This window comes from Miscanthus floridulus, chromosome 6, assembly GCF_019320115.1.
Source record: "Miscanthus floridulus cultivar M001 chromosome 6, ASM1932011v1, whole genome shotgun sequence".
Lineage (NCBI taxonomy): Eukaryota > Viridiplantae > Streptophyta > Magnoliopsida > Poales > Poaceae > Miscanthus > Miscanthus floridulus.
Window position 1 is genome coordinate 3,888,727 of NC_089585.1, and position 22,444 is coordinate 3,911,170.

The 22,444-nt window shown below is 48.8% G+C and overlaps 3 protein-coding genes across 3 annotated transcripts; all 3 read right to left on the bottom strand.

The window, feature by feature from the left end:
• Positions 1-3,873: 3,873 nt before the first annotated feature.
• LOC136461540 (protein MALE DISCOVERER 2-like) lies at positions 3,874-7,713 on the bottom strand. The gene is made up of 12 exons (XM_066460809.1): positions 7,581-7,713; positions 7,330-7,462; positions 6,941-7,012; positions 6,679-6,822; positions 6,520-6,606; positions 6,346-6,425; positions 5,782-6,252; positions 5,302-5,492; positions 5,071-5,203; positions 4,828-4,985; positions 4,501-4,686; positions 3,874-4,427 (listed from the first exon to the last, which is right to left on the bottom strand). The coding sequence occupies exons 1-12, from the start codon at positions 7,693-7,695 to the stop codon at positions 4,170-4,172; spliced, it is 2,028 nt and encodes a 675-aa protein (XP_066316906.1). The 5' UTR covers positions 7,696-7,713; the 3' UTR covers positions 3,874-4,169.
• Positions 7,714-8,249: 536 nt separating this feature from the next.
• On the bottom strand, positions 8,250-10,972 carry LOC136461541 (peptide-N4-(N-acetyl-beta-glucosaminyl)asparagine amidase A-like). Its single transcript, XM_066460810.1, has 2 exons — positions 9,026-10,972; positions 8,250-8,387 (listed from the first exon to the last, which is right to left on the bottom strand). Exon 1 carries the CDS (start codon positions 10,914-10,916, stop codon positions 9,120-9,122), a length of 1,797 nt encoding a protein of 598 aa, XP_066316907.1. The 5' UTR covers positions 10,917-10,972; the 3' UTR covers positions 8,250-8,387; positions 9,026-9,119.
• Positions 10,973-16,848: 5,876 nt separating this feature from the next.
• LOC136457442 (peptide-N4-(N-acetyl-beta-glucosaminyl)asparagine amidase A-like) lies at positions 16,849-18,926 on the bottom strand. The gene has a single exon (XM_066457468.1). It carries the CDS (start codon positions 18,802-18,804, stop codon positions 17,059-17,061), a length of 1,746 nt encoding a protein of 581 aa, XP_066313565.1. The 5' UTR covers positions 18,805-18,926; the 3' UTR covers positions 16,849-17,058.
• Positions 18,927-22,444: the final 3,518 nt, after the last annotated feature.

The following is a 22,444-nucleotide window of genomic DNA, read 5'->3' on the forward strand; positions in this document are numbered from 1 at the left end:
CTTGCTTGTAATGTTGATCTCATGGGGTATTCTAGTTTTTATGTATGTATAGTTACTAATGGTGCTAAGGATGATATATTGGTGCACTCTGATTGGTATCACGCTTCAAAGGTTCATCTCTTACAGCTTAGCATCATACGGTACAAATTGTCTCCTATATTTCCTATCTAAGCATATGTGTAAGCTACAATCCAAACTATTAGCACATATGTAGGAGGAGCAATTGCTAGCATTTGGAGTTCATGAAACTTGTCTATATTCTTTTACACATGGTAAATATGCTTGGGCAAGCAACGTGGATTTAATTAAATCTTAATTTATATCTTTGTGTAAGGGTTATCATCAATTACCAAAAAGGGGAGATTGAAAGCTCTAGTTTGGTTTTGGTTAATTGATGAAACCCTAAGTGCTAACCTAGTTTATCAAAGTGATTATGAGATAGGTAGCACTACTTTAAGTGAAGAAGTAATGGCAAAGATTATGACAATGGTGATGGTATGGTGATGATCAAATGCTTGAACTTAAAAAGAAGAAAGAGAAAAACAAAAGGCTCAAGGCAAAGGTATAAATAGTATGAGCCATTTTGTTTCGGTGATCAAGACACTTAGCGAGTGTGATTGAATTTAGGTTAGATAGCTGTACTATTAAGAGGGGTGAAACTCGTATTGAAATACGGTTATCAAAGTACCACTAGATGCTCTAACTCATTGCATATGCATTTAAGATCTAGTAGAGTGCTAACACCCTTGCAAGTATTTGTGAAAGTATGCTAACACATGTACACAAGGTGATACACTTGGTGGTTGGCATATTTGAGCAAGGGTTAGAAACTTCACCGGCGGGAGTGTCCACCCGTAGAGTGCGGACAGTTTGACGGTGCCACCGGTGCCCTATACAGAAGAGACAGGGGTTCACAGAGTGACCGGACACTAGTGGCGCAGTGATCGGACGCTGGGGTCCTAAGTCCGATCAGTAGCAGCAGTGAGCACACGTCTCGGTCTTGTGACTGGACGCTGGCGCGAAGAGTGATCGGACGCTAGCAGGGTGCGTCTGGTCAGTGCTGACGTACGCTGACGTGAGGCGCATAGAGGAAACGTTGTGTGACCGGACGCTGGATGTGTCCGGTCGAGCATGACCGGACGCATCCGGTCGTGAAATTTCGTGTTTGAAACCTTACTGGAAACAACCGGACGCTGGGGTCCTGCGTCCGGTCACTTTCTAATTGACGCATCCGATCATCACTTGACCGTTGAGATCGGGCAATCGATGTTTGAAGCCGATGACATGGGCTAGCATCGGGCGACCGAACGCTGGGGTCCTGCGTCTAGTCGAACTGACCGGAGCGTCCGGTCACTCCGTGTTGTGTCCAGTGAAGGGGTACAACGGCTCTATTTCGTGGGGGCTTCTATTTAAGCCCTATGGCCGGCTCAAGCTCACTCTCTTAGCCATTTACATTGACATAGCAACCTTGTGAGCTTAGCCAAAGCCCTCTCACTCATCTTCATCATTGTTTCATCATCATTGTGAGATTGGGAGAGAATCCAAGTGCATTGCTTGAGTGATTGCATCTAGAGGCACTTGGGATTCATGTTTCGCTGTGGGATTCACTTGTTACTTTTGGTGGTTGCCGCCAACTAGACGGCTTGGAGCAGCGAGGATCGTTGAGCGAAGGTTGGTGATTGTCTCCGACTCTGATCGTGATGATTGTGAGGGGTATTGTGCCTTCCCCGGCGGAGAGCCGAAAGGTAACTCTAGTGGATTGCTCGTGTCATTGAGTTACCTCACTTGAGGGTAGGTTCTTGCGGTGTCCAATTGTGTGGACGAGGTTCGTGCAACACCTCTTAGCCACCGAACCACCAAGTGTTGGTCGACACAACGGGGGCTAGCGTGCTGGCAAACATGTGAACCTCGAAAGAAAAATTGGTTGTCTCTTGTCCTTTGGTATTCTCCAGGTGATTGATTTAATATTTATCTTGTGATTGGTTCTCTCCCCTACATGATGGTATACTTACCCTACTCACTCATTTATATTCTTGCAACCTAGTTATGGCAAGCTCTTTAGTGTAATTAGAATTGAGAGCTTGCTTTGTTATTTTAAGTTCATCTAGTGGAGCTCTTTAGAGTAGCAAGATTGAGAGCTCCTAGTAAGTAGTAACATTGCAAGTTGTGTGCCTAGTAATTATTGCAACTAGAATTATTGGATAGGTGACTTGCAACCCTTGTAGAGCTAGAGCAAGTTTGTATTTCGCTATTTGTCATACTGATCAAATTACTCTAGTTGATTTGTAGATTTTAAATAGGCTATTCACCCCCCTCTAACCATATTTGGACCTTCCACTGGCGCGGGTGCGCCGCGGCACGCCTTGCCGGGAGGCGGCGACCTGCTGTGCTCCCCTGTTGCGGGGTTGCGCTAGGGCGAGGTGCCTGGGGAGGGGGAGACGGACGCAAGAAGGGGCGAAGACGTGGTGGCAGCCCGAGGTGGCGACGGCGAGGAGGGCAGACTCCGCCGAGCAGGCACAGGCCGCGCGTCACTAGGAGGCCCGCGTCGGACGGACGGGCGGCGGCGGACGGCATCGGGCTCCCGCCCGAACACCAGTCGAGACGGAGAGAGAACAGGAGAGAAAGAAGAAATTGCCGTGACCGTGAGGAGCAGAGCAAGAGGATAAGGTAGAAGGAGACAGGGGTAAAACGGTCACGCCTGGTTAAAAAGATGGGGTCAGAAATTTACAAAGTTGAAAAAAAACATGAAATAGTAAAATAGCGTGAAACACACCTTTCATAAGGATATTCTGACGAAGCCCACAAACTTAAGAGCATTCAACGGAAACCGACTCCTCACGAGGGCAAAATTTCCATTTTCTCTCGAAAAAGACGACGACGGCCATGAGGAACGAAGCCCAAAGTCCACCGCTGCTGAGCCTGGAGTCAAACAATGCTGACCCCCCCCCCCTTAAAAAAATACTTTATTCTTAAAAAAACGCTGCTGAACTATGATAGATAAATAGATAATCCATCTATTTTGAATTTTTTCCAAAAAAAAAAAGTTCACATGATTTTTTTCAAAACTTAAACGAAAATTTATAATTCTCTATTACTATTGACCATGATTTTGGAGTGGATCTGAATTTTGACAGCATTGAATACAGCAACAGCAGCAGCAGCAGCAACAACAAAGCCTTTTAAGTCCCAAACAAGTTGGGATAGGCTAGAGTTGAAACCCAGCAGAAGCAATCAAGGTTTAGGCATGTGAATAGCTGTTTTCCAAGCACTCTTATCTAAGGCTAAGTCTTTGGATATATTCCATCATTTCAAGTCTTCTTTTATTGCCTCTACCTAAGTCAACTTTAGTCTTTCTCTGCCTCTTTTCATGTTACTATCCTGGCTTAGGATTCCACTACACATCGGTGTCTTTGGAGGTCTCCGTTGGACATATCCAAACCATCTCAACCGGTATTGGACAAGCTTTTCTTCAATTGGTGCTACCCCTAATCTATCACATATATCATCGTTTCGAACTTGATCAATTCTTGTATGACCGCAAATCTAACGCAACATGCGTATTTCCGCGACACTTATGTGTGGAACATGTCGTCTTTTCGTAGGCCCACAAACTTAAGAGCATTGAATCAATCAAAAAAAATGTACCACTTCTCCTATATTTTAGATCCCTGATTTTTATTGTTGTGTAGACAACATGTAATTTTATCATTGTTTGGCTATAAAAATAATAATAAATTGTTTCTTGTAAGTTTTTTTTTTAATTGTACTAACCGGTGGTACAAGATTGTTGCCTGGAAATTCAGAATATAACAACTCCCTTTGTCTACACCCATGGATGCTCAGAAACTGAAGGCTTTGCACACTGACGATAAGTGAGTGGCAACTGGAAACGCCAGCTTTTTTTTTTTATTTCTATACAGTCACACGAGTTTGGAATTACAGGTATTTATACTAGTCACTGTATTTCCCCTCCTTGGTAAAGATCAGCATGTACATGAGTTACATCGATCACATTTTTCACAACATTTCTCTGCATCAACCATGACCACTTACGGTCAGTAGAAATGTTGATAGCATCAACAGCAGGAGCCTCCTATACAATATGTGATCTTGTTAGAGAGGGGCGTTGGAACATGTTGGTACAGTAACAGTATATACAGCGTTCTCCACTAAGTTGACTTCACCGACAGCAACTCCAGCTCCGCCCACCAGAGCGGCGACAGCCGCGGCACTGCTGCCTCCGGTGAGATGCCGAGAGGTGGTTGCAGTTTTCCCACGACGTCTCTTATTGATGGCCGCCGCGTCGGGTCGGCGTCGATGCACTCTTGGATCACCTCGCAGACGGCCTCCAGCTCATTATCCTTGTGCTCCTTCAGCGACGCGTCCACCAGCTTGCTGTAGTTCTTGTCTTTCAGATACTCAGAAGCCTGTGGCGACGAGAAAGAACTTTAGAAGTGCAACCCTACATAATTTGAAGAGCTGAGATTGGAAAATCCATACCCAGCTGCATATGGGTTTATGATCATCTGGATCAGGAACCCTCCCGGATATGATCTCAATCAGAAGCGCGCCCAAGCAGTAGACGTTGCTTGGGAGATCTGGAGGAGCTTCAGAACGGCTGCTGCCGTCCTCCTTTCCAGCCTTTGCTTTGGCAGCAAGTTCGTTCCATACACCAACATCTGCAATCTGCACCAGCAGAACACATTACACTATATTAGCTCAAGACAATAGCCATCCACAGGTTAATTGAGCAAAATATCCGTGCCAGTTCCTTCACTGGAATTTATATTTGTTACTGAAAGTAGCATAGCTAGCTGAAGCTTGTACCTTGGCTGCATAATCATCTGAAATGAAGGTTGTGTCAGATCGCACGTCGTGTATCGCGACAGGTGGGTTGAGCTCATGGTGCATGTATTGAAGGCAGTATGCGATGCCCATGATGACTCTCATCCTCGCAGCCCAGTCCAGATGCTCAAATTCTTTGACTGCAAAAAAAAAACAGTGCACTCAAGTTGCAGGGAACACATATGTGTATGAATTAGGTGGTTATGCGCAAGTAAAATCACTTGCCGTGAAGATGCTGTGAGAGACTGCCATGTGGAGCGAACTCAAACACCATCATTCTCGTGAAAGGCTCATTTTCTAGACAATAGCCAAGGAGATTGATAAAGTTCTTGTGGTTGACCCTTGACAGTGTATCTATCTACATGGAGGGGAGGATTATCGACGAAGAATTAGTATTGAAAGATCTTCTATTCTCAGGTAGTTTGTGTAGAGAACAAGATGTTGCTAGTCATAAACCTTTTTCTTGAAACATGTTTCCGCACTCCTGGACCAGTCTTTGCTCGATGATATGACAGTGGAGACAACACCAATCTCAACTCCGCTTGATAATATGCCCTTGAATACAGTACAGGTAGGAAAAGTATTGATGATGTTGCTAAAATCCTCACAAGCAGCTTCAAGCTCAAGTCTGTTCAGTTTTTGGGCACCTGAATACGAGAAACAGAAATGCATTGAAGCACCTGGATGCTCAGACGTAATTATGAGTGGTAAGGAACTATGGATATAAAAGTACAACTACAAGCACAAATAGAACTCCTGAACTGGCCATATCTTAACCCACCAAGAAAACCTGGGAGTCTCAACGACCAAAGCCTCACAAAAGTTGCACAGGCTAGTGATCTTTGTATAATTGCCAACGCAGAATGTCACTTTTCAAACTTTGCATGTATTCCCTTCCCAAGTGTAAAATTAAATAGAACAATAACAATGTCTCACCTGTTACAAGGGCCTTCTGAATAGGGCCACTTAGCCCTGTTTTCCAAGGGGCTACTGATGCACGCCCTCGCTTCCGCAAAACCAAAACTATCAAAACTATCAGACCAATGAGCAATATTACAGCTGGAATTGTGATAATATATGCCCACTTGCTATACTTTGTACCAGACATCTCTACATCAGTGGACTGGGCCACTTCTGTAGACAGCTGCTGAACTGTGGTAGCATCAATATCTTCGGGAAGCAAAGGTGTCAGAGCATCGCCATATATGCCCGGAAATGCAGGGAATGAGCCACTTCCTAGAGAAATCACATCAACAGGTCTCTGAATTTCTTTTGGATTTTCTGGATCAGAAGATTTAGCATCATTTCCCGAAAGAGCAGGCAGGTTGTCAGTTTCACTAAGAAGCCTGCGGCGCATGGCACTTGCAAATGACTGCAAATTCTTTATGACGTATGCCTCACTGAAATCTGAAAGATGTACAAGGATACAAATGTTAAATGCAGTGTATATAACATAAAAGCACAAGGGCTGATTTTGCAGCATGAAAAATGCAAAATTACTTGGTACATTGGTGTTATATTTCTCTCGGAGACCACAGAGAGATATCCAATCCTTAAAGTCCGACTTGTACAGCAAAGACCTTTAAAGAGTTGAAATATTTAGAAACAAAGACTAGAAATGTTGGAAGCTAATATGGAGCACAGACAGAAGTGGCACCAAGTATATTCCCTTACCAGCACCCTAGTTTTCTGCTCAAGCATCCTGCCTGATCATCAGCTATCGCTTGGACGCCTTCTTGGAACTGATTATCATGAAGGGATCTGAAACATAAGAGCCCTTAATTATACCAAGGAATGAACAGAACGGAGAACAGAGGACAGAAGAAGCCTTACAGTTGTTTGAGCAGTGGCATAGCCCCTAGTTCTTCTGGAATTGTTCCATCCAACTTGTTGCTGCTCAAATCTAGCACTTCTAGAGCAAACAACCCTCCAAATTCTCTGGGGATTCTCCCGCGGAAGTTGTTCTTTGGAAGTAAACTAGACAAAATAAGGAGTACGAAAATATCATCCCACACAAGGATTTGCGGTACATAATACATTGCACAAGAGCTAAGAAGTGACTTGACTGTGGAGATGAGTGTAAAAACCAACTCACAGGAATTTCAGACCTTGAAGGCTCCCAATCTCAGGTGCGAGAGTTCCAGCCAATTCTCGGCCTGTTAAGTTCCTGTATGACAAAGAAAATAAGAATCCAATGTACATGATTTGTGTAAAAAGTCAAGACACAAATAAAACAATAGCAGCAAGTCAAATCGGCACAGCAGCTTTGTGAAAAAATCATGCTAATTACAAGAAAGAAACAATATAAATTAGTTCTTTCCTAAATCTAATGTCCTCTTAATGGACAGTTGTAGCAAACTATTAAAAATGGAACTTCAAAAATCATCAATAGGTTGTAGAAAACTATTAAAATGGAACTTCAAGAAACATCCAGAGGTTGTTCGTGGCATCAATTTGTGTGGAATAAAGGAAAACCACACTTACAGAATCTCTACTTTACCGTCAAAGCATCGCACGCCGGACCAGCTGCATGGGCTGCCGTCCATGGGATCCCAATCCTGGAAGACACCATGGGGATCAGCTTCCACCCTCACCTTTAGTTCCAGCAACGCCAGTCCTAACACACAAACAGGACTTAACAGTCACAAATCACCAAACCGAATTCACCGAACGCGATCGCCACCCACGTCATGTCCCAGAACAAAACTGCGCTCTGCAAAATAAGTAATGATTACCTTCACCGTTGATCGAAGCCGCGCCACGGCTGGCCTGTGCCTGGAGCAGCACCACGAGGAAGAAAAACAGCAGCTGGAATCCAGAGCCGTGGCTAAGCCACCGCCGCGCACCCATGGCAACGGGAGCGCCTCCTCCCGGAGAATAGCAACCCAGTAACCAGGCGCCAGTTCGCTAACTACCGTCGCTGGCCGAGGGCCGAGCCTCTGCCTCTCAGGTTCCCAATACTTTGGAGAACGAAAGAACAAGACGGGACCACCGCAGCGTTCAACGGCCGGGCACGGAAAATGTTGGCTCAGCTTGGGGGTCGGTTATCTATCCCCTGCTGCGTCGCCATCACGCCGGGGAGAACAGACGCCGCGCCGCCTCGGTTGTTCCGGCGAGCTCGAGGTGCTCGAGCTATTCGCCGGGGCCCATTGGTCCCGCCGCACCAGAATGGGGTCCTGGCCTTTTCCCCCCGGCGTTTCTGGCGCCGAGAAAATTGGGTTCCTGGCGGAGCAGCCGGATAGAGCCCTTGTCGCCGGGATGGGTGGTGGTCGGCGGCGGCGGCGCGAAGGGGGAGGGGGAGTTTTCGCGCGCGAAGGTGGCGGGCGGCGGTTAGATTCGGTTCAGAGGTGGCCAGGGACAGGGAAGCGAGGGAGCGTGCCCGTCGCCGCCGCGCGCGCCAAGCCACTGCCTCGGTGGGCCCTCGTGGGGAGAGGCAATTAAGGCATGACCAACCCCATCATGTATACTCATCACAGCCGTCCATTCCTCTCTTCGGCATTCATCCGTCCCTTGATTTTCTTCACCTTTCCCACCATTCTTTCCTATACGAATTTGGAGGTATAGGTTATTGAAATGATTCAGTTCGTCTGAAGAAAAGGATTCAGGCATTTGGGGGAAAACCATGCATGTGATGGTGATAATTTAGCTATTTTAATTTATGATATAATTTCAATGAAGTACATAGTTGGTTCTGTGATGATCAGGAGAATGATGTTGTTATTTGCTATACGGTTATTAGAGGGAAAAATCAGTGATTCCCCAGTGCAAAAAAAGATAACAGTTGGCGAAACATGGCAATCAAGGTCCAAGTATGCCTTGAGTCAAAAATAACTACCAGCATACATATGTGCAAAGAGATTTTTTTTTTAAAATAGCTTCTTAAAAAATACATATCTGCAAAGAGGACAGAGAAGAGCAGCAAGAATCTGTTCATGCCTTGATGGAGATCGGAAATTTGGAACCAAACCGATCAATGTGGAGTAAGCAATGCTGGCATAAATTAATAGTGTGATTGTGTCAGAATCTTGATTGGTACTAGTATTGACCGAAAGTATAATGGTTTGAATTATCCTTCGATGCAGCTAAATAGTAGACATGATGATGATGCAATTGATAGTGACAATAGCCTGCCACTGGATCTGAATTGGCGTATTTATAAAGGCATGCCCAAGTTTCTTACCCACTTTCTGAAGCATGAGCTACCTAAGGAATCTTTATTGAAGAAGCAAAGTAAAAAAACTGAAACGTGGCCGAATTTAGATCTTTTCCGTGCATTACAATTTGTTCGCCAGCAACTTTCTTCTTGCTGGCTGATCATTAAACTTTGCGCTGGCACCTCTATATGCTCCTTTTGAACAAGAATCATCAGAGCGGTCGAAAAGTACAGTGTAGTTCTTGCTGCTCACATCCCTGAAGTAGCATCCATCAGTTCCCACATACTTATACACCTGATGGGTCTTCCCCAATCCACTGACCACCAAATTCTTCTTCACCCTCATAGTGCCTTGTGCCGATTGTGCATTCCGCAGGGAGCTGTACAAGAAGCCCAGTTTCCCACCAGAAGTCTTCTTCTCATTGATACCAAATTTGACTAGTGAATCCAGAGAGTACTCATCACCCACTTGATCTGAGGTTCCAGTATAAAGATACAGCGGGAAAACCTCATGGAATTCCTCGGAGAGCAGCACGGCAGAAGCATCCTTGGCAAAAATGCCAGACTTTGCATCGATTGTTTGGTTCACGATTTGCACAGTGCCGTTCTTCCTAAACACATTGCTGTTTTCATAGCTGAATCTCTGGTAGAAGGTTGTGGTGACCTCCCCGAACGACGATTTCACCCATCCAGTGGCAGAGACATGCCGACTTGCACTTGTCACAAACTGCCCATCTAACCCAGTGAATTCTGAGTTCACATTAAGGTCCAATCCAGATGCATCATAGCTCAGCAAGCTCCCAGTGGTCTTCTCACTCTTGTGATCCAACCACAGATGCAAATTGGCATCAATGTACCACACATCAAGAGCGTTTGTCACGCCAAACCCAAAATCATGCTCCTTGCCATCCAGGAGCTTGCCCAAGTATGGCGTGATGTCAATGTCATATGTCGGGAGATTGAATGAGCCGATTCCAGTGATTGGCCGCCATAGAAGCGGGTTGACACCACCGGTATAAATCACAGTGAATGGCCAAACAGCGCCGACGACTTCACCATCCACCCTAACTACGACTTCCCTGAATGCGCCATTGCCGGGGACATTGGACAAGTTGTTCGCCTGAATGTAATCGTTGGGTGGATTGGTATACCAGAACTCGTCGTCGGAGTGGAAGGAAACGAAGACCTCAAGTACGGCCCTGTAGGTGTTCGACGGAATGGCGAGCTTCTTTGACTGCACATCGGTAGCGTTCTGGATGGCGAACCACTGCCCGTCGTTCAAGGGTAGGCTCCTTGAGATGGGCACAATCAGATCGGCCTGCTGCTGCTGCGGCTCGGCGTGGAAGTAGAGGTGGAGCGTGAGGTTGGCGTGGTAGACGCCGGTGTATGTTTTGTCGATGAGGTTGCCGAGGTACACCGCGACCTCACCGGGCTCCGCGAGGAGGGCGGCGTACCTGGTGACGTCGCGGGACACAGACCAGAGGATGCCGTTGGGGCGCGGCTCGGCGGTGCAGCTGCGGAGGAGCTCGGTGCCGGAGAGCCAGACGCCGAAGATGCGGTCGAACTGGCGGCCGCGGCAGTCGGCGGCCCACTCGAGCACGGCGAGCGCGACGGCGCCGGCGCCGAGGCAGGCCGGCGGCGCGTAGGCGGCGGTGACGGGGGGCCGGCCGTAGGTGGCGCCGAAGGTGGCCGAGAGGAGCAGCGTGGAGCAGGGCCCCGCGCTGCCGCGCGGCGGGCGGATCGGGCGGTCCACCTCGAAGAAGGTGGTCGGCGGCTCCGACGCGTTGGGGGAGGCGACCTGCAAGGACGCGCCGAGGCGGTGCCTCCTCTGCGGCGCCGCGGCCGCCGACACGGCGGGGGAGAGGAGGAGGGCGAGGAGCACGAGGAGGGCGCTCGAGGCGGCGGCGGATGGCGCCATGGTCGGAGCGGTGGGCACGAGGGGAGGGTGGACTGGGCGGAAGCGGAAGTGGACAAGTCAACTACCTACCTGGGGGTTTAAACGAGGTGATCTGTGTGATAATATATCGGAGGTTGTTGTGATGATTGACAGGTGGTTGACAGGTGGGCCTGGCTCTGCGTTTGGTGATGATTTTTAGGATTCTAGCGAAGCGTAGTGAGTCACAAGATTCCATGCGTTTTGGATTCTTCCTTTCAAAGGGAAGACTGTTGCGTACTTTACTTTGGTGTCGACACAAAACCATCAGCCTGTTCGCGTGTTGGTTTCAGCCAGCCCAAACCAGCCAGCCAACAGTGTTTTTCTCTCACAATAAACCAGCACCAGCCAGCCCAAACCAGCCCAGAAACCAACCAGCGAACAGGCCGATGCGATTGTATAGAAAATTAGAGATAACAATAATATAATGTTCTATGACTTGTAACTACAATTTATACACATGATGACACGATTTGTATTAATGGACTACTCCCTTCATCATCTTATAAAGAAAGAGATTATAAGATTTTTAGAACACATAACACATTAGTGATGAAGTAAAATGATCGGGGCACCCTCAAAAGAACTTATGGGCATTACTTTATACATTATTACTGGAAGGGGAAACGCTGGTAAAATTATACTACTTATATTTACTAATATAATTGAATAAATATCATAATACATGTTAGTGGATGATTTTAGCATCCTGATGTGGACAACTAAATATATGTTAGTAAATGATGTGGTTTGCTAATGTGAATAGCTTGAATAAAGACATAATGCCATGTGTTAGTTGGATATGTCACTGGATGCTGATTTGGATACTTTGCATGGTAAGATAATTGAATGTGCTAGGTAGATGCTGATGTGGACACTTTGCATGGCAATATAAATTGCTAGTGAGGTTTATCTTTATAAGAGATATAAATTGTACAATAGCAATAATGTCTTTTTTCGTGGGACAAAATTAGAATTCTATGTAATCCTAGTTTTATGGGATGGAAGGAGCAAATGTGGCTGCGATCGATCTCGATTGCCGCCTTTGTATTTGTTGTCTAGCTCCAATCAGCAAGCACTTTAAGAACACAATATCTACATGAGAAGGTATGGCGGCAGCAAGAAATTGCCTTATGCCCCGTTCGCGTATCCTTAAATTCGATTTGATCTACTTTTTTTTTTCATTCGGAACAGTATTTTCCTCTCACAAATTCCTCCAGATTCCTCCAGAATTCCTCGAAGCGAATGGGGCCTTATTGGTACAGAGAATAGTACACCATTTGCTTGGATTTTTTTACGAGTAAAGAGAGAGCTTTATTAGCTAGACACCAGCGTTAATACAACCGGTTTTCAGGGGATCCTGAGCACACTCAGGTAGTCAGGTGCCTGACCCCACCGTGCCTCATAAAGTTTAGTGCGCCTAGCTAAACTAGTTAAAGCATTTGCAACTTGATTACAATCTCTCCTTACTTGGGATACTTTGAACTCCCCTACAAGACGAGACACATGGCCGCTGACCTTGATGCAATGGATTAACCGATCGAACTCCAATCCTAAATTTGTTGAGCCTTTTTTCAAAAAATAATGATATGTCATAACCCGAATCGTCAAAAGATAGATAAGAAATTAATTCATTTAAAAGTATCATGTAATGATCTGAACCTTTTACACCAGATTACTTCTTCATATAGTTAAACCAAATGTATGGGTTGCACTCCTGACTGCGTGACCATTTAGTTGCACAGTACTTGTACAGAACATAGCTCCGCTGCAACCAGGTAAGCAAAGGCGGTCACACTCACACTTAGAGCACCCTCAATTTAGTAACTCTTATATAACTTCTCCAATAAAGTAAAGCAGAATAGGTCAACAAAAGGAAAATGCTGAGACTCTGAACGTCAAGCAGATCTTGATACTGATAAATAAACCTATTTTTTTCTTCAAGGAGAGAATAATAGCACATTTTATTTGAGGAGCGAGATAATGATGGACCATTCGATTAAACTTCAAACCTAATTTTGTAGCGGTTTTAAAAAGTAGACTCACCGAATGCATCATTATAATCCGAATCTTTAAAACGCACACTAGGACTGATTTGGAAGGTGTGGATACATAACACAGGAATATAAGAAATCGCATGAAAGGAATAGAAGCGAGGTGTCGAAACAGATGATTAAAAAAACATAGAAAAAAGACATAAAGAGACGTTTGGAATGCAGGAATTTATAGCATAGGACATAGGAATTGAGAAAATAGGAAAGGTAAATAGAACATTAATATGCAGTGGCAGATTAACAGAGATTTTTACTCCACTTGTAATATTCGAAATCGAGTAACACTTACATGTGGGACCAATGGTCCATGGTACATGTGCGACGAGGCGAGACAGGTTATTTATGAATCTAACTTCAGCAATGGCTATCCTGAAGCAGAACAGAACAGGTTGGGGATAGAACAATTAAACACTGTCACACTGAACGTCAAGCAGATATTGATACTACGATGGGGGACCACTACGGCCCTACAGACAGGAAAAGGAACAGAGGAGACGAAAGCCACAGATGAGCCACAAAAATGGGCCTCCACAGGCCAATTCTACTGGAGGCGCGAAGGCACCTGTGCTGTGTTCCGTCCGGTTACAGGCTCATTTAGGCTCATCTCGAGGGGAGCTACACTGACCCTGTCGTCCGTGGCCCATGGGGCCGACCCTCCCGGGCTCCCAGCATTTTTAGCATTTTTTCCTTTTTTTTATATATGAGGATTGGAGGCTCCCAGCATTGTTCCCTGTGCACTGACCAGGGTGCTTTCAACGTATAAAAAAGCGATAATGCTTGGTCACGGGCATCCGTCCCATCTGGACACCGTGGGCCTCACTCCACCCCGCCGATTTTGCCAGCGCTGCTCGCTCCCACCTGTGACGCGCGCCTCGCTCGCGACACTTGCTCCCTCTCATCGTGCGCCCGGCCCACCGCGGCCATCCCTCGATGCGTCCCCATCCTACGCGCAAGCTGCTTCTGCTCTCCCCACTCTCACTCTCTATCTCGCGCTTGATAACAACAGAGAGCCTCCCTGGCTTCTTCCCCAGCCCCCAACACCGCCAGGATGCGTCGTCGCAACCGCCCGTGCCGATGGCCACTGGGCGCACGTGCGGGGGTGTCTGGGGTCGTCCCCGGCCAAGCCAAGAGCACCCACGAGCGCAGCCGGATGCTAGTGGTGCTCGCACGCCGCCGCTTGCCGCCAGCTCCCACCCCCAAAGCCAGAATCGACTGGCCTAAGCCTCCCCTCCCCTATGTTGCAAATGTATGTTTCAAATGTTTCAGAGGTATGTTGCAATTGTTTCATATGGATGTTGCAAAAGTAGATCTGGAATGTTGCATATGTTGCAAGCGTTTCAGAGGTATATTGCAAGCTTTTGTTCAAAATGTTTCATCTGTTCCAGACGTATATTGCAAGTGTTTTGTTCAGGATGTCGCACATGTTTCACATATATATTGCAGCAGTATGATCCAAATGTCTCATCTGTTTCAGTCTTATGTTGCGGCAAGTGTTTTCATGTTGCAAGTGTTTTATCTAGATGTTGCATATGTTTCACACATGTGTGGCAGGGCGAATGGCCAAACGAACGGGGGTGGGTCGAATCGAGGCGGACGGAGCGGATTGCACGTGCGAGGCGAGTCGTTCGAACGCGTGAGCGCAGCGGCAAGAGCAAGGTGGGACGAATTAGTGGACAGGGACTGGATGCGCGGGGGCGCTTGTCCTCACGAACGTTCGGGGCGCTAGCCATGCTAATTAAAAAAAAAGGGAAACCATGTTGCTTCGGTGACTCTGTGTTGTCATTCTCGAGCAACGATTTTGACCCGTCTTCTACCGCCTTGGCGCCCTGTGAGTTGTGCTACTCGAATAAACCGTTTCCGTATGACAATAATGCTTCGTCAAAAGCATATTCACGTAAACTAAAGTATTGCTGGTGGCATAAACTGCATGCACTGAACATTCCTTTGTAACTCGCGCGTGTGAGAAATAAAGAGTGATGGCAAACTCAACTTGCAGCACTTGATTGTATAATACGTATTGTTTTTTTTTTTTACTTCTCAAAAAGAGGCGGGCGATAATAATTGTGTGGGTTCCGACGGATAATCCTCCTTCCGCAGTGCTTACTGCTATCACCATCCAACTCAACGAAAGAAGGCAATATACTGACGCAAATCTGGTGAAAGTGCTAGCTCGCACGGTATTTGTTAGAGACAGAACTGTACCCGTTTGGATGCGAACAAAGAGACATGCCGATGTCGCCTCCAGCTGGCAGCCATTTGGACACCAGTGGCCAGTGGGGGTCAGCTTTGGCCGGGGACCAATCATCAGCTGATGCATTTCGGCCCCGGTTTCGCTTTGTCCGACTGTCCGGCACCGCCGCACCGGCTGGCAGCAGCATCGGCTTCGGTCTGGTGCTTGCCTTCATCTCGGTTCCTTCCTCTTCTACCTGCGTACACGACTACACGCCCGTGTCCGGTCCTACGCTACCGCTACGCATGACGCATCGCTCCTGTGCGTCCTGGCCACCGGCTCAGTTGAATTCGTGAGCCTACGGGTTCCGTACGGCGTAGTACAGGTTTGTTTTTATTAGCGTGTCTATACAGCCAAAATCCATCCATACATTGGTAGCATGATGCTTTCAAGTACTCATTCACTTATCCTAAACGCCATGTCCATGTACTATTTTAAAAGGAAGAGTTTTACGTTAACTAGTAAGAGTTCTATAAACCATAAAAGTTATTTTATACGTGATGACTACAACTGTGTACTCTGCAATGCATGTCAGGAAGAGATCAGCTTCCATCTTTTCTTTGAATGTGCCTTCAGTCAATCATGCTGGAATACTCTCACCATCTCCTGGAACCTAAGTCTACCACCTCTAGACATGGTGATTGATGCTAGATCAAATTTCGGTAATCCTATTTTCAGAGAAATTTGCATCACTGCCTGTTGGGTCATCTGGACAACGAGAAATGCGGTGATCTTTGACAATGCACAAATTAGTATCAATGATTGGAAGAGACGTTTCAAGGAAGAACTATGGGTTTATATAGTTGTGACTGTACAATGTATGTATATAGATTACAAAAAGTACTTACCTGCTACTCACATACTCACCGAGTCACGTCTTTGTCTTCCCGTACCTAGGGCTCGTTTGGATTGCGACCTAGCGTGGGGGCACCCGCCCATGCAAGCCGATCCAGCCCCAGGAGCTGGAAATCGACGGCCTAGGTGAGGTGCCTGAGCCAGGCAAGAATCCCAATCTTCAAAGCAAACAACCCTCTAGTCCACGTGGGACGGATAATTGAAGGCTCCGCGAGATGAATTTTCATTCCGACGGAGGTATAACAGCCTTTTTCATCGATCCAGTCCCAGAACTTCCTAGAAATTCTACTTTTCTTTAAAGAAGGATAGTATTTATTTCGATCTCTACATTAGTTATACACTCAACCCAACATAATTATAAGTTTCAATCTCTGGCTGAAAAACAAAAGCTAGCACAAAATCAAACATTTTCTTTTTGTTATTGTAAAAGAGAAGTGGTCAGTTAATTATGAAAATGGACATGTCGTACGCTGAATGGCAGTCATGGAATTTTTCGTGAATTATTATGGGTTTGTCTCTAAAAAGCTCAATGCTTAATTTTTTGTTGTATGAATTTGTGTTCTACATTTCTCAAATAAAAAATGTGTTCTACATGTAATATAATAACAGTCTAAGGCCCATATATAGAAATAGAATTCGGGGAAAATCCTACAGATTGTATAAAAGCAAGTACTATTGAACAACATAGCCAGCGGTTTTCTTTACATTTTGGGGCTACCTGTACTACAGGTCTACTGCTTGCTGCATCACATCACATCTTTTCTTATTGAAAAGCGAATTAGCGCATGAAAATGACCCATCATTAGGACAGTATATTTAATGATTGATGAAGACCGGATGTGGGCCAGCCGGCTACGCCAAGCCAGTACAGTTTGTCCACCGGTGCAGCGTTCCATTTACACCCTGTCGCTTCCCCGGCCGTTATCCACCGGCCCGCGCGGCGGAGGCGGAGGCGGAGGCGGCGACAAGGCGCTGTCGGCGACAAGCGTCAGCGGCCGCGCGTAGTACCGGCGCAGGACGCGTCATGATGGTCGAAAAGCACGTCGTAACCGACGCTGCTCACGTTCCTCAGGTAGCAGCCGCCGTCGCTGGCGCCGTACGCGTACGTCTGGTGCATCCGCCACGACGCGCCCACCACGGCGTCGTCCCGGAGCGTCACCTCCGCCGCCGCCGCCTGCGAGTTCCGCAGCGTGCTCGTCGCCGCTCCTCCCCGCGACCGCGTCTCGTCGAACCCGATCTCCACGCGCCGCATCAGCCGCTGCGACGACGTGCCGCTGCCGTCGCCGCCCAGGAAGATGTAGAGCGGGAAGCTCTGTTGCACCTGCTGCTGCGCGGACGCGTCACCGCCGGTGACGGTCGTGAGCGCGTCCGTCGTCTGGTTGATCGACTGCGCGGTGCCGTGGCCGCTCACCACGTTCGTGTTGGAGAAGCCGAGCCGCTGCGCGAACGTGGTGGTGACGTTGCCGCGCGACGAGCTCAACCACCCCGTGGCCGTGATGTTGCGGCTCGCCGTCGCCTCGTACTCGCCGTCGATGCCGTCCGCGGAGTGCGAGACGATGCTGCCGGCCAGCTTCGGCGCGTCGTAGGCGACGAGACCGCCGGTGGTCTTGGAGCTCTTGGGGTCCAGCCACAGGTGGAGGTTGGCGTCCACGTACCACGACCTCTGCGCGTTGGTCACCGCAAACCCGAGCTCGTGGTCCTCGCCGTCCAGGAGCTTGCCCAGGAACGGCGTGAGCTCGATGTCGTAGGTGGGCATGTTGAAGGAGCCAATGCTGGTGATGGGCCGCCAGATGAGGGGGTTAATGCCGCCGGTGTAGATCACCGGGAACGGCCACACGGCGCCGACGACGTCGCCGTCGAGCAGGACGGTGACCTCGCGGAAAGGCCCGTTCTGGTCGGGCGTGTTCATGTACCAGAACTCGTCGGCGTCGTGGGACGAGACGTAGACCTCGAGGACGGCGCGGTAGGCGTTCCGCGGCACGGCGACGCGCGCGAACTGCACGTCGGTGGCGTTCTGGACGACGAACCACAGCCCGTCGTTGAGCGGCAGGCTCCTGGAGACGGGGACGACGGCGTCGGCGGCCGCCGAAGGTGGCGAGGAGCGCGCACCCGCGCCGCCGCGGGGGCGGAAGTAGAGGTGGAGCGTGAGGTTAGCGTGGTAGACGCCGTTGTAGGTGTCGTCGATGAGGTTGCCGAGGTACACGGAGAGCGTGGCGTTGCCGGCGGCGAGGAGGGCCGCGTAGCGGGTGACGTCCTTGGAGACCGACCAGGCCACCCCGCCGGGGCGGGGCTCCGCGGTGCTGCCGCGCAGGATCTCGGCGCCGCCGAGCCACACGCCGAAGGTGCGGTCGTACTGCGCCCCGCGGCACTCGGCGCGCCACTCGAGCACCGCGAGCGACACCGACGACGCGCCGGATACTAGGCACGGCGGCGGCGAGTACGCTGCGGTGACGGGCGGCTTGGTGAGCGTGAACGCGAAGGAGTGCGAGAGCAGCAGCGTGGAGCAGGGGCCCGAGCTGCCCCTGGGCGGGCGGAGCGGGCGGTCCACCTCGAAGAAGGTGGTCTTGGAGGACGACGCCCTGCTGCGGCGCGGCAGCGCGGCCTCCACCGCCGCGATGTCCTCGACGGAGAACCGGAGGTCGCGTGGCGACGGCAAGGCGGCGGCTGAGTTGGAGAGCAGAGCGATGCAGAGGCAGAGGAGGAGTGAGCGGTGGGCAGAGGAGGCCGTCGGCATGGCTAGCTCACCTCCTCACTCACTTTGCTTTGCTGTGGAAGGAAAAGCCGAAATGGAGGCGTGTTGCATGCTGGTGTCCGCGTGAAGGCTGAGGATTTAAACCCGGCGAATTACAACGACGAAAATATATTATATATATATTATTAAATAAACCCGGGGCAATAATATCCATCATTATCTACAATCTAGGGAGGTGGCATAAACAAAGTGTATGTATGGTATGTATGTTGTTGTGAGCGGCGTATAATGGCAACGCAAAGTAGGCTTTTGGGACACTTCGACTTGTCCACTAGTATAACCCATGATGATTAAACACAAAAATAAAATAGAAAAGAACAGAAAGAGGGCAAGTACAGAAGTTTTATGACTTTTTATCGTGTGCTTAAAGCACCGGGAAGGTGATGTTCCCCCAACGAAACACAGCCTTTAGGTTTCGCCATGCAGCAAAGTAGCCCGTTTTATACCGGGACGCTCCCCACCTCCACTGGTTCGAAACCGTATCTGAATTTTAAGTTGAACGGTATATGACTTGAGAAACCATAAGGATTTGGCCACTTCACTAGTTGGTTAAACAAATCAAGCATGTTAGCCTGTTAGGTTGAGTACTCATTTGAAACGTAGAAATTTCATAGAAATAATACAAAGATCTTATACAAATAAGTAACATAGAAAAAATCGACAGCCGGGCGTCCGAATGGACCCTGCGTCTGGATGCCCGCACTTGCTGCAACACCCGCGCCAGCACCTGCTGCACGCACAGGCGAGGCCTGCCCGTGCCACTCCCCCACGCTTCCCTGCTTCCCGCGCGCCCTCCACGCCTGCTGCACCGCTCCCCCATGCACGAGCGCCCCAACAGCTACAGCAGGCAGCTGCGGTAGGTGGCTCACATTGCAACATGCACAACACCCCCGATCTATTATTACAGATGAAACACTTACAACATACGTATGAAACAACTGGAACATTCAAAACATGCGTTTGAAACACTTGCAAAAATATATGAAAAACACTTGAAATACAATTGCAAACATATGCAACATCCAAATAAAACACATATAACATATGTGTAAAACATATGTAAGATCCAGATAAACACACTTGCAACATACGTCTGAAAAAACAGATGAAACATTGGAAACAAACACTTGCAATATACGTGTACAACCATTGCAACATATGCAACATCCCTATCTGTTTTTGCAACATCCGCATAAAACACTTGAAATATACATACAAAACATCCGCATAAAACACTTGAACACCTGAAACATATGCTTGCAACATGGGGAGGCCAGGGCCAGGCGATTCTAGCCATTGGGGTCAGAGCCGGCGGCGCACGAGCACCACCACCACCATCACTAGTAGTGTCTGGCTTGGCTTGGCCGGGAGGGCGGTGCGCGCGATGGGCAGGAGCGAGCGGCGCGGGATGGCCGAGCACGACGGGCGGGAGTGAGCGGTGCGGGATGGGCGTACGGCAGCAGCGAGGCGGAGTGGACATGTGGCGTTCGGACGGGAAGGCCGCCGCGTTGGAGAAGGCCAACGGCGGGCGGGCGAAGCACTAGATGCCTCCACAGCGGTCGCATGCATGCGACAGTGAGAAAATGAAATGTCACCGTGTTTTCTATTTTTTTTTAAGAAACCACGTTGTACCGAAGGTAGGACGGAGAAGGGTCTGTTGGACGTGATCCTTGCCTAGGCCTGGGAACGAACCGTCCGGATGGAACACGGCTGATGGATGCCCGTGTGCCAGCGTTATGGTAGAAAAATTCCAGTATTTGAAACGGCGCCTTAGTTTTTTGTTGGGTGGGGGGGGGGGGGGGGGGGGGGGGGGGATACACCGTACTGCAGACAAGAAGACATTCCGTTACACTTAGATCCGGAATAAAAGCCACCAAACGATTCGGAGAATTTAATATCCGTGCGAGTGCGAGGGACCCCAAAAAAGCTGCGTGTGCACTTCCAGGTTCCACTCATTTGCAACTTTGCAAAGGATGAGTCAATACTGCGTCGGACATCATCATCAGCAGGATCACACACACACACACACACTTGTGCGTGTATATTGTATAAATAAAACTCGTGGTTCGTAAATAATCTGCATTTTTCTGTACTAGTAGTACCTAAGCGGAAACTGGCTCGGCTCGTGTTTCTGTTCCTGACGGACGGCTCGGCCTACCGGATAGCTACTACTGTCGGCCGCTCCTCGTCAGAAGACCAAAGACACCAGCTGTCCAGCTGGCCACAAATCAAGGAACAACTCAGCATCAGTCTGAACATGTGGAGTACGTACTGGTACTCGTCTAGCAGGTAGTAGAGCTAATGTCAAAGATAAACTTGAGTACTTGATCATTGGTCATCCGACTTGTCAAAGAAAAAGAACCAAAATGTATCGAGAGGGCTCAGATCATACCTTTTGATCTCCACTAGTCCGACCGACGACATAGCTTGAGAAAACCTTACCTAATACGCAGAAAACCTGAGAAATAGACCTGGCTCAATGTGGACACGCCTGATGGACATGGCCAAAAATTTTAACCTAGTGTTTTTTTTGGGGCGCGGTCTGATGATCTGACCGTACCTAGCGTGTGATCAGGTCTACAAAACAGATGCTCCCGGCCGCGGCTGCAGAAGCGGTGCAGTGCGTCTGAACGTAGAAATTGTTGGAGAGCTATTTGCTGGAAAGTATACTAAGGATGGTGTTTTTGTTTTACTAGATGACAGGACAATGGGGACGGACGAGGTTAAAACTGTTGATGTTCAGCAATAATTAATCAGCTAGTAGTAGCCTAGCTTCTCAATTCTCATCATACCCATAGCCAACCGCCCAACCCACTGCCACTGGTCAGTTGTGCTCTTGTGCATGTGCAGTAGTGCACAAATGGAGCCTCGATCGGCCTCCGTGGATTAGCACGTACACTACAAAATTACTACAAACACACTTCAGGCATGCACGCTCGGCCGGCTAGTGCAACCACCACTCGAGTGGGGTAGTTAGATTCGCACGCACCCAGACTAGCATTGTACGTATTGGTTTCATTATCTTATGGCATGGCTGCAGATCATTTCCCACTCAACCGCGAGGGTGGAGGGAGGCGTGGTCGCTCCGGCAGAATTATCAGCTGGCGACCACTCGCGTCGCGTCCAAAAGGCTAGGCTGGAACGGATCCAGGCTTCGTTTTCTCATCTCCCGCTGCTCTCTGACTAAGAAAATAAATAATCTTCCGATCCGATGGATCATATCGGTCCCGGGGCAGCCACGCAAGCGGCCCGACGACGACGAGGTCGCGCGCGCAGACGGGGATGGATCGGGCCCCGACGGCGGCTGCGCACCTACCGCGACGCGCCGTGCCTCACCCCCAACCCGTTGGGCGATCAGATGGCCGGGGTGGAGCCCGAGCCCGGCGACGCCCCACCCGGAGCCGATCGATCGCGGACCCCATGCATGCAAAAGATGAAAAGAGATCGAGCACGCTCGATCGCGACGGCTCGCCTAACGGAAACACCGGATCACGCAAGGGGTCTTTGGGTGTTTTTGGCTGCGCTGCGTGACAGCTGGGACCGCGGTCCTTGCTTCTGAGCTTGGCTTTGTTGGCTTGGCCAAGGGATGGATTGTGCCGTGGTCGTGGATATACCAGGCCGG

Excerpts from the sequence above, each read along its gene's own strand:
- LOC136461540 (XM_066460809.1), bottom strand. The coding sequence starts at position 7,695 with ATGGGTGCGCGGCGGTGGCTTAGCCACGGCTCTGGATTCCAGCTGCTG. Across the intron at positions 6,607-6,678 it reads ATGCCACTGCTCAAACAACT|ATCCCTTCATGATAATCAGT; the intron begins GTAAGGCTTCTT and ends CTTATGTTTCAG. Across the intron at positions 6,426-6,519 it reads AGCAGAAAACTAGGGTGCTG|GTCTTTGCTGTACAAGTCGG; the intron begins GTAAGGGAATAT and ends AACTCTTTAAAG.
- LOC136461541 (XM_066460810.1), bottom strand. The coding sequence starts at position 10,916 with ATGGCGCCATCCGCCGCCGCCTCGAGCGCCCTCCTCGTGCTCCTCGCC.
- LOC136457442 (XM_066457468.1), bottom strand. The coding sequence starts at position 18,804 with ATGCCGACGGCCTCCTCTGCCCACCGCTCACTCCTCCTCTGCCTCTGC.